The following is a 15,785-nucleotide window of genomic DNA, read 5'->3' on the forward strand; positions in this document are numbered from 1 at the left end:
CCTACTTCTTTTAATTGGTTATGTTGGTGGACTGAGGGTTCATCTATCCAATAGGAGAAAGAGGAGTTGATCTGCCTTCACTCCATCTGAAATAGCTCATCCTCTGTTCAGTGTAGAACCCTGTATGGGCCTCTTACTCTAACTAACTTTTAATACACACACAGAGCTGATTAATGACTCTGGTGCCCCTGGACATGTAACCCAACATCCACCACATTCCTTAATTCCTAGAAACAGAAGGAACCTGTCACAGTTAAATCATAGCTCATAATGTGTAGCTGCAGACATCTCATGCTATAGAAATGCAAGTTGGTCAACATAACCCACCTCATAATTATGCTCCACCCGTAACCTTTGTTGCTGTTTTTAGCTTGTATGCACCACGTCTCACTCTCCCTGAAGGTGGCCACTAAAAACCTGAAAAAGGCCCTTTCGAGAGCATGTGTTTCATTTAGCCTCACTCTGCTATTGTAGAAATAAGGCAGTGCAACATGTCAAGCTCTGTGGAGGAGGACCTGCTCCCTCTCTAAATATAAAAGGCTCAATCTAAGGTAACAAGAACACAACCTATTCTTGGTTTTGGGTGATCAATCACTAAAAGAAACATATGTATGAATATTAAGTTTAATTTCTTTCAATAGATGATCCTACAATGTACTTACTGGATCTTTGACCTTAATAAGTGAACACAACTATGTAATATATTCCTGAATAAAGCACAATATTTATTGTTCCACAAGTAATTCCATCAAAATGGTGATACAGAACAACAGGACATTCTGATAATGACACTGAAATCGCTACATATGTAGCCACAACATGAAAACCAGTGATAGTTGAATGACTAACATGGGTCATCTTATTACAATGACATGTTCTGCTCTGAACTGGCATTCAACTGGATGACACGCACCACCCAGCCAAACATTGTTGTAGACTACCACTGGCAATTGCACTTCCCAATGGCAGTGCCCCCTAAAATGACAATGGATCGTGCCTTACTGCAAAAATTGCTCAGGAATGGCCAGAGGAGTGTGACAAAGAGTGAGATGTTTCCAAACAAGACCCATCCATGGAGGCCCAATCATGGGCACAGGTCCTCTGGGGCTGTCCTATGGTGTCTGGCATCAGGGTGTTAGAGGCAAATCCTTTGAGTTACGTTGGCTGTGAGATGGGGTTTACATTGATTCGACTCATCCAGCATGTCCCACGATTGGTCTGCGATGGCGTTAGAGTGGGTGGTTCGTATCAAGTGGAATCCACATGATGGCCAGGGCCCAAAGTTTTCTTGCAGAGCAGTGCATTGTAATGGCATGATCATTGTTATCCACCTAACTTGTCAGTCCAAACCTTTAGGTTAGGATTGATGTTTGCTCATTAAATGTTTCTTGGTGTTCTTCTCTGGCTTAAACAATATGATGAAACACTTTGGAGCAAATATGCACAGTATTAGTCCAAAACTGGAGGCCAGAATGGCAAATATCTCCACAGCCACAGTAAATTTCCCAGGAGAGCTGACATAGGCTGGGATAAAGGTGATCCAGACTGCGCAGAATATCAGCATGCTGAAGGTGATCAGCTTGGCCTCGTTAAAATTATCAGGTAGTTTTCTGGCAAGGACGGCTAACACTAAACAAAAGACAGCCAGTAGGCCTATGTACCCAAGCACAGCCCAGAACCCAATAGCTGAGCCTAATGCACACTCCAAGATAATTCTCTTTTTGTATATGGCTATGTTTTTCATTGGAAATGGGGGACTAAGACCTAACCAAATAGCACATATTAAAACTTGAATGAATGTGAACGCTACTACAGTCATTCTTTGCTGTGTAGGACCAAACCATTTCATGACATTACTACCTGGGAGTGTAGCTTTGAAGGCCATTAACACTACTATAGTTTTTCCAAGGATACAAGAGATGCAGAGGACGAAGGTGATGCCAAATGCTGTGTGGCGCAGCATGCAGGACCAATCAGAAGGTGCTCCAATAAAAGTTAATGAACATAAGAAACATAGAGTCAGGGAAAAGAGCAGCAGGAAGCTCAGCTCAGAGTTGTTGGCCCTGACTATCGGGGATGTTCTGTGACAAAAGAACACAGCCGCAATTACAATTGCAAGACAGGCACCACCAACTGAGAATGCAGCCAGGATGATTCCTAGGACCTCGTCAAAGGAAAGAAACTCTACAGGCTTTGGGAAACAAGTGTCTCTCTCTTCATTCGGCCAGAACTCCTTGGGGCAAGGGAAACAATCAGTGGAATCTGAAACAATAAATGAAAAAGGGCTGCTAGAAGTCATGTATTTAATTTTGTAAATATGTTACCAAAAATAAATAAAAGAAATTACCTGTAGCATTGCTAATCTCTCCTTCAGGACATGGTATGCAATCATAACAGCAGATTGGTTTTCCTTTCTGCAGGACTTTACGAGTTCCTGGAGGACAGCTGTCACTGCACACTGACAGAGGCACCTGGTACAAAGATACAAGAAAATTAACACGTATTCAGGTGTGCCTCAGAGATCTTGGGATTTAAGAAGAGGGTAACATCTTGAAGCAGTTCTTACATACTAATGCTTTTGGTCATCATAATGATTCCTCTTTTTTGCACTGGCTGTCAAGAAAAATTGCATTACAATCTGTGCAAATTATTTGGGACCAAATCCACAGAAATCCTACTCATTTGTGTTAAATTGCGTTGTGAAGTTAAGGTGAAGTTAAAATGAGACTGTTTCATTGTCACTATGTCTTGAACACAGCTCAATGAGGGATCATGTCCGACATCAATTTTTGCACAGATTGTGTGTTGTGTCCCACATTTCTTACTCTTACTTGTGTGACACCCCTCACAAAGGTGAGGTTTCCATTGATGTGGAACTCCTGACCTGCCGGCAGTGATGCATCATAGCGCCCTACTGTCACCATTTCAATGCTGCCACTCTCACTTTTTTGCCAGTTAACCAGCTCATATCTGGCAACAGGATCTCCATTGGCATCAAATGACACATCGTAACCATTTTGGGAAAAATTTACTTTTTTCAGCTGAGAGAGAACCTGTGATTAATTAGGTAAAATAGCAATGGAGAGAAAGGGGAACATCTGGATTAAATATTAAGTTTTTATATAGTTAAATTATCATGAAAATTGGGCAACAGGACCTACACTTATTCATTTCACCTGACCTGTTTGGAATCTATTCTGGTGAATTTGTCACACTGAGTTTTAGAATGTGTGTCCTGACACACTTCATTATGAATGGCATGAGCTATTGCATAAACAGCCTTGTACACCATGTTGCTAAAGCGGAGCTGAGATGTGTCAGTGTACGGGCTCTGGAGCATCTGAATGTCTTCAGTTCCATCACACACTCTCTCGTGTATGGCTGCACCTGAAAACACACACGGACAGAAGAAGACGTTTTATAAACACTGGCATTGAGTTTACATTATCAGTCATTTCAATGTGTTTATTTTGCTTTTTGCTTTCTTTTTATCTTATTTAACAACACATGCTAGTAAGTAATTATTCTTAATCTATCATTCATCTTACTCCCCTTGAGACTGTCTATAGCCATGTTGGGTTCACTCAGAGAGAGAATCAAAAATAACACAACCACAGGGAATCAACTGTGAATGTGATTGTATTTTTTTAAAAAAAGGGACAGAGAAAGTGACTTTTTGTTTATATACTTGGTTTACTTGATTAGTGTATCCTGTGGAATATGCTCTAGTTTATTCAAAGTCATTATTAAAACGTGCTTATTTTACATCACAATTCAAAGTATTGTGTTGCCCATTTATTATTTTAGTCAAAGTCAAAGCAGTCAACATTTGTTTCCATTAATCATCACTTAACCACACCAGTTTAAATGTTATTAAAAAAATAAAGGACTGGAAAGCAGTGTCAGTATAATAGCCAAATTAGACCTTTGTGTACTGTTACTGATACATGCAAGTAGGTATGACTATTAATTTGGCTTAGTGGAGACGCTGTGTACACAATACACTCTATACACATTGTTTACAGTGTCAAAATCATCAAAATGTTCTCACTTTTTCCCAGCCTGCAGTTGAATGCATCTTCCCAGAACTCAGTAAACACTGGAGAGGCAGTCACTTTGGCTGGAGGGAGATCCAACAAGAATTCTCTTAGACGTGGGATGACAGATTGCTCAATGCCAAATCCAAAGGCTCCAGCACAAAAGCTGAACCTCAGCATTTCTGGGTCAGTTACCCAGGCCTCAGCACCTATCCACTGGCGAGGTGGAGAAGGCTCAAGCGACAGCTCTTCCAGTAGGATCCTTAGGTCCCCAGGGGCCACAAATGCCACAATAACCATAGCTGTTGAGCTGGAGACACACAATAGTGCATTTTATTATACCAACAAAAACTTAGAACTTATTATTTTTAAATAAATATCAAGATAACAAAAAGAAACATGATAAATACTTAAGTGAAGATACAGTACTGTTCTCACTTAACCTATCTTGATAACAATGGGCCTTATTCATGAACCGTTCTTACGAACAAATTTGTTCTTAAGTCCCACTTACGAAGATTTTACGAAGATTGTGGCATTCATGAATTTTTTCTTATCTAGGATTTTTTCTTAGGCAAGAACAAATCCTACGAACACTCAGGAGTACTCTTACGCACATTTCAGTGCCGAAATGTTGGCATGGTTGTGTTTTCTTCTCTTGTGTAGTTCAATAAAATGCAATATTACAGTGATAATTCTGTCATATTTATTCATTTATTTATTCATTTCATATTTTTGGTAATTTACAAAGAATTTAAATTCTAAAATTAATTAAATGTGCCAATGATTTAAGATAAATCAAGTAAATTGGAAATATGCCATCAATTAGTAACCCCCCCCCCCCTATTTATATGTGGCATTTCTCCATCCAAGGCCCGCAAAACAATGGCATATATATTGCTCCTGCGGCTTTCATCAATGTAAGAACACAGCTGCGAACAATTCTGAGGCTTACAAACGAGTTGGTGAATCTGACGTAGGGTTTTCTTAAGGAACCTCTTAAGAACAACTTAAGAAAGAGCCTAAGAAGATTCTTAAGAAGATATTGGTGAATGAGGCCCAATATTTGCATAAAATCAGAGAGAAATAAAAAATTATGAGGACAAGATAGTACATGCCAATTTTCAAAAAATATTGGTTGATCATATATTTTAATAAACATTTGGTTTGTGTGCATGTCAGGGTGAGCAAAGGCAACAAAAGTACAATCAGTGATTTAGAAACCTGCGAATAACGTCAGCTACTCTCTGGATCCTGCTACGTGGGTGGGCCCGATGGAACGATTCAGAGTATTCCACACAGATCCCCTCCTTCTGTGCTGCGTCTAGGAAAGACGCCATGCCATTATTGCCATAGTCTGAATCTGAATGGACAGCACCTATCCAAGTCCAGCCAAAGTGTTTCACCAGCTTGGCCAGTGCATCAGCCTGAAACTGGTCACTGGGGATTGTTCTGAAGAAACTGGGGTACTGCTGCTTATCAGACAGGCATGCACAAGTGGCAAAGTGACTCACCTAAAGGCATTCAGCATAATTATTATTTAGTGGTAAGGATAAAAATAAAAATAAAAATAAATAAAAAATCACTGGCCTATATCAAATAAGAGTTTCCCAGAAATTAAAAATGTTTACTTGAGGAATGTCAAAAGACCCAACAATGCGTGACATGCTGATCGATGGCGTGGACCCGGTTTCACCAACAATAGCCATCACCATACCAGATTGTGAACAATTTTCACTTGTGTAAAACACAGGGTCCAGGCCGTTTGAAAGCTGGAATGTCACATGCATTGCCAAGGCCACTGAGGCGCAGGAGTCATGGATCTGATAACCAAGGTTGATGCCTGGCAGCAGCTCTGTGCTGTTGTTAATCTCCTCGATGGCAAAGACCATTGTGTGTGAGAGGCGCAGTTCACGGGAGTCAATGCTGCACACAGACAATCATGTCAAAATTTCAATTTAGATAATTGTGATATGGACAATTCCAAAATCCTAACAGAAAATACACAATAAAGGAGCATTGCAACTCATAGTTATGGACAAAAATCTGATAGCTTCACTGCATCTGTGAAACAAATGCTTAATTCAATTGCATAATCACGAAAAATTAAAAACAGAGGATTAGGTATCGGTCCAAAATTCACAGAAATTGTTAATTGTGAATTAATAATTAACAAATACATCTCAAATCTTTCATAATTTTCACCCTATTAAAGCTTTACAGTGTCATACAAATAGAAAGATTTCTGTCCCCACACAGTGTAAAGTCCTCTGATCCAACCAATCTGCCTCTTACTGACCTCCTCTTGCACCTTTGTGGCTCAGGCATGGTGGTGTAGTTATGCTTCACTGTGTGCGTATAGTGGTGTATGGAGAAAACACCCCCAATAACATAGTCACCATCCATTGAGAATACAGGTAGACGAGCGGTACCCTGGAGTTTACATTTCACAGATGAGGCCTCAGTGCTGACCCCAGCATCAGACCTTTCCTCTGTAAGCCAAGCCTCTTGTTTCAGATCATCCCCAGAACGAGTAAAGGCAATAACTGAGTTCAGCTCACACACACTGAGGTACAGGATCAGGCCAGTAAAGAGAATTGAGACATCCATCTCTCAAGTGTCTGTGAGAGATGGAGTGTATTTGGGTTTTCACTGGCTTATGTACATTTTCAGACCAAAGCCTCCCTCCTCCTACTGTTTGTCATTCTCAGAGAGAAGAAACCTTTACCTAGTGGTGTTTCATAAACTTTTAGTCTTTGTTTTAGACAAAGTCGAAATTGTGTCAACACAATTTAATCTCCATTAAATGTCACTGTCTCCTTTCTCATCTTACATTGTTACCACTGTAAACACCATAGATCTCTGTAAATTTGTTCCACTCAAAACATTTTGCAAATTGTTCATCTTATGATCTGATAAGCCTCATAAATGCACACCTTTGAATGGTTGTTGATTTGATTTGATACCTTTTTGAACAAATAATTGTTATTGTTGGATTGTAATATACTTATTGGGACAGCACTCATTACACTTTTCTGTTTTGATTTTAGAATTAATGTAGCACATGTCAAAACATGTTCATTTAAAAAATGATGTTGTCAAATTAAAAGGATATTTAGATAATGATAAATGAAAAGTCAACCCAACCCCTAACCCAAAAGTAGTTAAATAACAAAAAAATAATCCCCAAAATATATAATGTAAAAACAAAACCCAGAATGCCCTTGCAGAAAACCCCCCCCACAAATGTACCACACATGTATGCGACCACATGTGTCCATGTGATTGTGCATTGTGTGTGATTGTACTTGTGCATGGAAAATCTTGAAATTGAAAAAAAACAAAATGGGATAATATGAGAACAGGGTTTCTGTAGGCTTGAACAAGTTAAATTTAAGACTTTTTAAGACCTTTTTAAGACCACTTTCAACGAAATTTAAGACCTACACGAAGTACGAAAAAGCAAGGAAAAATGAAGTTCCCGAATTACTTTCAAAAATAACTACATCTATTGCCATTCACAGAGCAACTCAAGCAATTAAGAATGGAGTGAGTGTGTCAGTTATTATAGTTTTTAAATTTAATTAGTTTTTATTTCAAATTGTTTTTTCCATTTGCTTTTTATTTTAGTTTAGTTTGAATTAGTTTAACACGTGATTAAGTAGCTTTAGTTTAGTTTTTATCTGGGAATTCAATTTATTAACTTTAATAACCCTGGTTTTTTCTTTATATATTCATTTATTATTTAATTTGTACTCAAACACCAGGATTATTATGCGCGCGCGCGCACACACACACACAGACACCTACACACAAACTGTACACACACACACGGTGTTCAAAATCCAAAGCACCTCCGATTTCAACGTCAGAGTTGAGATGAAGAAGGTTTGAATGTCGCTTGACTACAAGACATCGGAGTTTGGGTCGAGCAGAAGTGGACAAACTTAGACCGGGAACTGGTGACAAAGGCATACAGAAGTGTGTGATAGCATGACTTCGCCGGAGACTTTTAGAAGCTAACCGGTGTTTTTCCGATTTTGTGTGTGACACCAGCACTTTCACACCGAGTGTGCCCAGAGCGTGCACTGCGCTTCAGATTCATTATTAAGTAAGTAATGAACTGAATTCTGGATGTTCAAGCCAACACTTGTTAAATATAAACTTTCACATAGTAGTGACAGATTCCGCAGTCGAAGTCTTTCTGGAACTGGTGAAGGGTACGGCCATAAATTCCGACCAGTCTGTTGGCAAAATGCCACTTACGTTCCTGATACTTCAGACAGAAGTACAACACACGGAGCTGACTGTGAATCTCACCAACACATTTCTCCGAAACAAGAACAAAAAAACAAAAAAGGCGACGAAGGAAGCGGTAAATGAATGTACATATTTAAGACCTAACTAAATGTAATTTAAGACAAAATGTTCAAAATATAAGACACAATGTGCAAAATGTGGACGTATTTAAGACTTTTTAAGGCCTAAAATTGAGATTGTCAAATTTTAGACTTTTTAATACTTTTTAAGACCCTGCGGAAACCCTGTGTGAAGCCTCATTCTGCTATTGTAGAAACATGGAGGTGCAAGATATCAAGCTCTGTGAAGGAGGACCTGCTCCCTCTCTGAATATAAAAGGTTCATTCTAATGTAACAAGAACACAACCAATACTTAGTTTCAGGTGATGAATCAGTAATCGAAACGTACTTATGAATATTAAATTTGGTTTCTTTCAATAGATCAACCGAAAATGTAATAATTTTGACCTTAATAAATGAACAGAACTATTTAATCTAATATTGAATAAACAATATTTATTGTTCTACATCTATTTGAAATATGTCCATCAAAATGTTGATACAAAACTACAGGACATTCTAATAATGACAATGTTGGACATCGATTTGATGCATGTGTATATATATAACAATCAGCCACAACAGTGATAGTTAGTTGAATGACTAACATTGGTCATCTTGTAACAATGAAATGTTCTGCTCTGAACTGTCGTTCAATTGGATGACACACACCACCCTGCCAAACATTGTTGTAGACCACCATTGGCAATGGCACTTCCCAATGGCAGTGCCCCCCTAAAATGGGTCATGCCTTACTGTAAAAACTGCTCAGGAATGGCCCGAGGAGTGTGACAAAGGACAAGATGTCCCAGAAAAAGACCCATCCATGGAGGCCCAATCATAGATCAGACCTGGCTCTGACCTGTCAAGCCATGGGCACAGGACCTCTGGGGCTGTCCTGTGGTGTCTGGCACCAGGATGCTAGCTGCAAATCCTTTGAGTTCTGTTGACTGTGAGTTTGGGCTTCCATTGATTGGACTTGCTCCAGCATGTCCCAAGATTGGTTTGCGATGGTGTTAGAGCGGGTGGTTCATGTCAAGTGGAATCCACATGATGGCCAGGACCCAAGGTTTTCTTGCAGAACAGTGCATTGTAATGACATGATCATTGTTATTCACTTCACTTGTCATTCCAAACCTTTAAGTTTAGGAGGGATTTTTGTTCATTAAATGTTTCTCTATATGATCTTGTATTGGTCAAGTCCCCTATCATCTCCGATTTAATTTTGGACGCCATTTTTTAGACAGATTATGGATTGTGTCACACATCTCCCACACTGCTATTGTATTTGCATCTTTTAATAACCAGCATGGACAGGGTTTTCCCTGACTAAACATATATCTTAACCGGTTTTCAACATCAAATTTCAAATTCAATGTTAAATTATTGCCTTTTGGCTTCTTACTTGTGTGACACCCCTGACAAAGGTGAGGTTTCCATTGATGTGGAACTCCTGACCTGCTGGCAGTGATGCATCATAGCGCCCTACTGCCACCATCTCAATGCTGCCGCTCCCACTTTTTTGCCAGTTAACCAGCTCATATCTGGCAACAGGATCTCCATTGGCATCAAATGATACATCGTAACCATTTTGGGAAAAGTTTACTTTTTTCAGCTGAGAAAGAACCTGTGATTAAGTGAAGAAAAAACGGATGGAAAGATGAACTTCTGAAATAAATATAATATATATATATATATATATATATATATATATATATATATATATATATATATATACATACATACATACATACATACATACACATACATATATATATATATATATATATATATATATATATATATATATATATATATATATAAATTCAGTGAATGAACAGAAGAGAAATCTAAATCAAATCAATATTTGGTGTGACCACCCTTCAAACAGCATCAATTCTTCTAGGTACACTTGCACACAGTCTTTGAAGGAACTCGGCTGGTAGGTTGTTCCAAACATCTTGGAGAACGAACCACAGATCTTCTGTGGATGTAGGCTTCCTCAAATCCTTCTGTCTCTTCATGTAATCCCAGACACACTTGATGATGTTGAGATCAGGGCTCTGTGGGGGCCATACCATCACTTCCAGGACTTCTTGTTCTTCTTTACGCTGAAGATAGTTCTTAATGACATTGGCTGTATGTTTGGGGTCGTTGTCCTGCTGCAGAATAAATTTGGGGCCAATCATATGCCTCCCTGATGGTATTGCATGATGGATAAGTATCTGCCTGTATTTCTCAGCATTGAGGACACCATTAATCCTGACCAAATCTCCAACTCCATTTGCAGAAATGCAGCCCCAAACTTGCAAGGAACCTCCACCATGCTTCACTGTTGCCTGCAGACACTCATTATTGTACCGCTCTCCAGCCCTTCGGCGAACAAACTGCCTTCTGCTACAGCCAAATATTTCAAATTTTGACTCATCAGTCCAGAGCACCTGCTGCCATTTTTCTGCACCCCAGTTCCTATGTTTTCGTGCATACTTGAGTCGCTTGGCCTTGTTTCCATGTCGGAGGTATGGCTTTTTGGCTGCAACTCTTCCATGAAGACCACTTCTGACCAGACTTCTCCGGACAGTCGATGGGTGTACATGGGTCCCACTGGTTTCTGCCAGTTCTGAGCTGATGGCACTGCTGGACATTTTCCGATTTCGAAGGGAAATAAGCTTGATGTGTTTTTCATCTGCTGCACTAAGTTTCCTTGGCCGACCACTGCGTCTAAGATCCTCAACGTTGCCTGTTTCTTTGTGCTTCTTCAAAAGAGCTTGAACAGCACATCTTGAAACCCCAGTCTGCTTTGAAATCTTTGTCTGGGAGAGACCTTGCTGAAGCAGTATCACTACCTTGTGTCTTGTTGCTGTGCTCAGTCTTACCATGGTCTATGACCTGTGACATGAAACTGTCTTCCACAACCTCACCTTGGTAGCAGAGTTTGGCTGTTCCTCACCCAGTTTTAAGCTTCCTACACAGCTGTTTCTGTTTCAGTTAATGACTGTGTTTCAACCTACATGTGACATTGGTGATCTTTAGCACCTGTTTGGTATGATTGGTTGATCATACACCTGATTATAATCCTACAAAATCCCTGACTTTGTGCAAGTGTACCTTTAAGAACTGGTGCTGGTTTGAAGGCAAAGGGTAGTAACACCAAATATTGATTTGATTTAGATTTTTCTTACTCAGTTGTCACACTGAGTTTTAGAATGTGTGTCCTGACACACTTCATTATGAATGGCATGAGCTATTGCATAAACAGCCTGATACACCAAGTTACTAAAGCGGAGCTGAGATGTGTCAGTGTACAGGCTCTGGAGCGTCTGTATGTCTTCAGTTCCATCATACACTCTCTCGTGTATGGCTGCACCTAAAAACACACAGGGACAGAGAAAGTGACTTTTTGTTTATTTAACTTGGTCACTGTGGCCCCTTCCAGACGACAACGCTCTTTTGTGAAAACGCACACGTATTGCATCGTTTTGGCCGATCGTCGATACGGATCCTGAAAACGCACTTTTTTGAAAATGGGTCTCAGGGTGGAGAAATCCGAAAACGCAGCCCTCCCGTTTTCATGTGGTTAGCGAATCCACATACTTTCCCAAACGATGACGCCATCGCCCCACCCCTCGACCTCTTGCCTCCGACCTCTGAACCCCGCGACATGTCATAACAACAACAACAACAACAACAATAGTGGACTACATGCTCGTCTTCGTGCCACAGAAGATAATGAGCCTTTCTTGCAACTTACATGCCTTGTAGTTGAGTGTGGGTCGCAGCAGCAGTTCGACCTCATTAACGTTCCACGCAAATTATTCTGGTTTCCTTGCACTAGCCACTAGTCATCAGCTTCTTGTCGTGTTCGGTTTCTCCGTCTACTGTCTGTTTGTTTACAGCGCGCAAGCTTACTGCGCACGCTCCGTGTCTTCTTCTCCGTTTTGGTGAATGTCAAGCGCCACTTATAGGCCTGGAATATGAACTACAGCGTTTTCGGTCGTTTTCAATGGATCCGTGTGGACACAAATATTCTTGAAACGATGCCGAGGAAGACGGACAAAAAAAATATCGTTTTCGCCCATCTGGACGGCCCCTGTATCTTGTGGAATATGCTCTAGGTTGTTCAAAGTCATGCAAAAACATGCTTATTTTACATTGTAATTCAATGTTTAGTGTTGCAGGAATGCCCCCATCTATTTTCTGAAAAAGGGGACTGTTATTCTTTGGACTGGAGCGCAACAAATCGATCATCAAATGATTAATCACATTCATAAAAGGCAGAACAGTCAAAAACTTTTCCATTAATCACCACCTAATCTCACCTCACCTGTTTAAATGTGTTTAAAAGAAATTAAGAACTGAAAAGCACTGTCAGTATAATAGCCAAATTAAGCCTACATGTACTGTTACTGATGCATGCAAGCAGGTAGTAGGGTTTCATAGAATTGTGAAAACAGTGCATCAAATATCATAACCTCAAAGACAGCAGAGGGCCTAAACTTGACCTGAAATCAAGTGAGATTTTTCAGAGAGATGCACTGATAACCATCCCATATTTTGGTTGAATATCATCAAATTTCCTCTCAATCGAAATCTGGGATTTGATCCGTTCTTGAAGCAGCTGCCAACTTTTTAACACTGAAAGCTCAACTCAGACATACAATCAATGAGATGACAAAAACCACCTGTGAGTGTTGACAATGTAAAAATCATGAACATGTTCTCAATTTTTCCCAACCTGCAGTTGAATGCATCCTCCCAGAACTCAGTAAACACTGGAGAGGCAGCCACCTTGGCTGTAGGGAGATCCAACAAGAATTCTCTCAGACGTAGGATGACAGATTGCTCAATGCCGAATCCACAAAAGCTGAACCTCAGCATTTCTGGGTCAGTTACCCAGTCCTCACTGCCAATCCACTGGCGAGGTGGAGGAGGTTTGTGCGAAAGCTCCTCCAGCAGGATCTTCATGTCTCCAGAGGCTACAAATGCCACAACAACCATAGCTGTTGAGCTGGAGAGAAATTATTGTGCATTTTATTGTACCAACACAAACTTAGAATGAATTCTTTTTAAATAACTGTCAAGATAGAAAAAAGAACCACGATAAATACCTAAGTGAAGATACAGTATTGTTCTCACTTAACCTATCTTGACAACAATATTCGCATAAAACTGGAGAGAAATAAAAAATTATGAGTACGAGATAGTACATGCCAATTTTCAAAAATTATTAGTTGATCATATATTTTAATAAACATTTGGTTTGTGTGCATGTCAGTGTCAGCAAAGGGAACAAAAGTACAATCAGTGATTTAGAAACCTGCGGATAACGTCAGCTACTCTCTGGATCCTGCTACGTGGGTGGGCCCGATGGAAAGATTCAGAGTATTCCACACAGATCCCCTCCTTCTGTGCTGCGTCCAGGAAAGACGCCATGCCATTATTGCCATAGTCTGAATCTGAATGAACAGCACCTATCCAAGTCCAGCCCAAAGTGTTTCACCAGCTTGGCCAGTGCGTCAGCCTGAAACTGGTCACTGGGGATTGTTCTGAAGAAACTGGGGTACTGCTGCTTATCAGACAGGCATGCACAAGTGGCAAAGTGGCTCACCTAAAGGCATTCAGCATTGTAATTATTCAGTCTTACAGACAAAAAATTAATAAAAAAATCACTGGCCTGTATCAAACAGAGTTTCCCAGAAATTAAAAATGTTTACTTGAGGAATGTCAAAAGACCCAACAATGCGTGACATGCTCATTGATGGTGTGGACCCGGTTTCACCAACAATAGCCATCACCATACCAGGCCGTTTGAAAGCTGGAATGTCACATGCATTGCCAAGGCCACTGAGGCGCAGGAGTCGTGGATCTGATAACCAAATTTGATGCCTGGCAGCAGCTCCGTGCTGTTGTTAATCTCCTCGATGGTGAAGACCATTGTGTGTGAGAGGCGCAGTTCACGGGAGTCAATGCTGCACACAGAAAATTATATCAATGTTGAAATTTAGATTATTTTGCTATGGACAATTCCTGAATCCTAAAAGAAAATACACAATAAAAGAGAATTGCAATTCATAGTTATGGACAAAAAACTGATAGCTGCACTGCATCTGTGAACCAAATACTTAATTCAACTGCATTACAATAATCAAAACAGAGAATTAGATATCAGTCCCAAATTCACAGAACCTCATCTTTCACTGTTCATGCTTTTAAAAAAAATCCTGGTTTTGTAATAATTCTCAAAACTACAAAAAAGCTTCTGCCACATCATACATATAGAAACATTTCTATCCCCACACAGTGCAAAGTTCTCTGATGCACCGCTTCCCCCCTCTTACTGACCTCCTCTTGCACCTTTGTGGCTCAGGCATGGTGGTGTAGTTATGCTTTTCTGTATACGTATAGCGGTGTATGGAGAAAACACCCCCAATAATGTAGTCACCATCCACTGAGAATACAGGCATACGAGCGGCACCCTGGCGTTTACATTTCACAGATGAGGCCTTAGTGCTGACCCCAGCATCAAACCTTTTCTCTGTAAGCCAAGCCTCTTGTTTCAGATCATCCCCAGAACCAGTAAAGGCAAGAACTGAGTTCAGCTCACACACACTGAGGTACAGAATCAGGCGAGTAAAGACAGCTGAGACCTTCATCTCTCAAGTGTCTCTGAGAGATGGAGTGTATTATGGTTTTCACTGTCTTATGTAGAAATTAGGCCAAAGCCTCCCTCCTTCTACCGTACGTCATTCCCAGAAAGAAAACACCTTTACCTAGTGGCATTTCATAAACTATCATCTTAGTATTTGTTATAGACTGTCAACACAATTTAACCTCCATTAAATATCACCGTCTCTTTTCTTATCTTACATTGCCTCACAAATGAACACATTTGAATGGTTGTTGATTTGATTTAATATATTTTTTAATGAAAATTTTCAAATGTACCACAAATATACACGTGACATGTGATTGTCCACATGAAACATTTTGAAATTGAACACATGTTAAAATCATATGTGAAATTTGTGGATTATTGGGCTTTGCCCAAGTGAAACATGAGTTTTTGCACGCTGGAAATGGGATGATATGTGAAGCCCATGTAATTTACCATGTGAAACCTATGATGATAGATGCAAAAATCCATAAAAATGTCCATGTGAAACTTTAGTGATTACCAGCGAATCCAATGTAAATACCCCTTTAAAACCCATGCAAATGCCCATGTGAAACCTATGAGATCATATGTGAAACCTACTGGATTACATGTGAAACACATGGGATTAAATGTGAAACCCATATAATATTAAACTTGAACCCAAACAGAGTGAATTGTATAGGATTGCATGTGAAACCAATCAAAATCCTACATCTTTAAGTTTTTAAGTTGAG

At 39.9% G+C, this 15,785-nt stretch overlaps 1 protein-coding gene across 1 annotated transcript; it reads right to left on the reverse strand.

Annotated features, from left to right (window-relative positions):
* Positions 1–697: 697 nt before the first annotated feature.
* Positions 698–11,041, reverse strand: LOC115571953 (extracellular calcium-sensing receptor-like). The gene is made up of 9 exons (XM_030401645.1): positions 10,307–11,041; positions 9,802–10,023; positions 9,259–9,409; positions 5,262–5,361; positions 4,052–4,347; positions 3,182–3,387; positions 2,832–3,053; positions 2,348–2,471; positions 698–2,262 (listed from the first exon to the last, which is right to left on the reverse strand). Exons 1-9 carry the CDS (start codon positions 11,039–11,041, stop codon positions 1,358–1,360), a joined length of 2,961 nt encoding a protein of 986 aa, XP_030257505.1. The 3' UTR covers positions 698–1,357.
* Positions 11,042–15,785: the final 4,744 nt, after the last annotated feature.

Source organism: Sparus aurata, chromosome 2 (genome assembly GCF_900880675.1).
Source record: "Sparus aurata chromosome 2, fSpaAur1.1, whole genome shotgun sequence".
Lineage (NCBI taxonomy): Eukaryota > Metazoa > Chordata > Actinopteri > Spariformes > Sparidae > Sparus > Sparus aurata.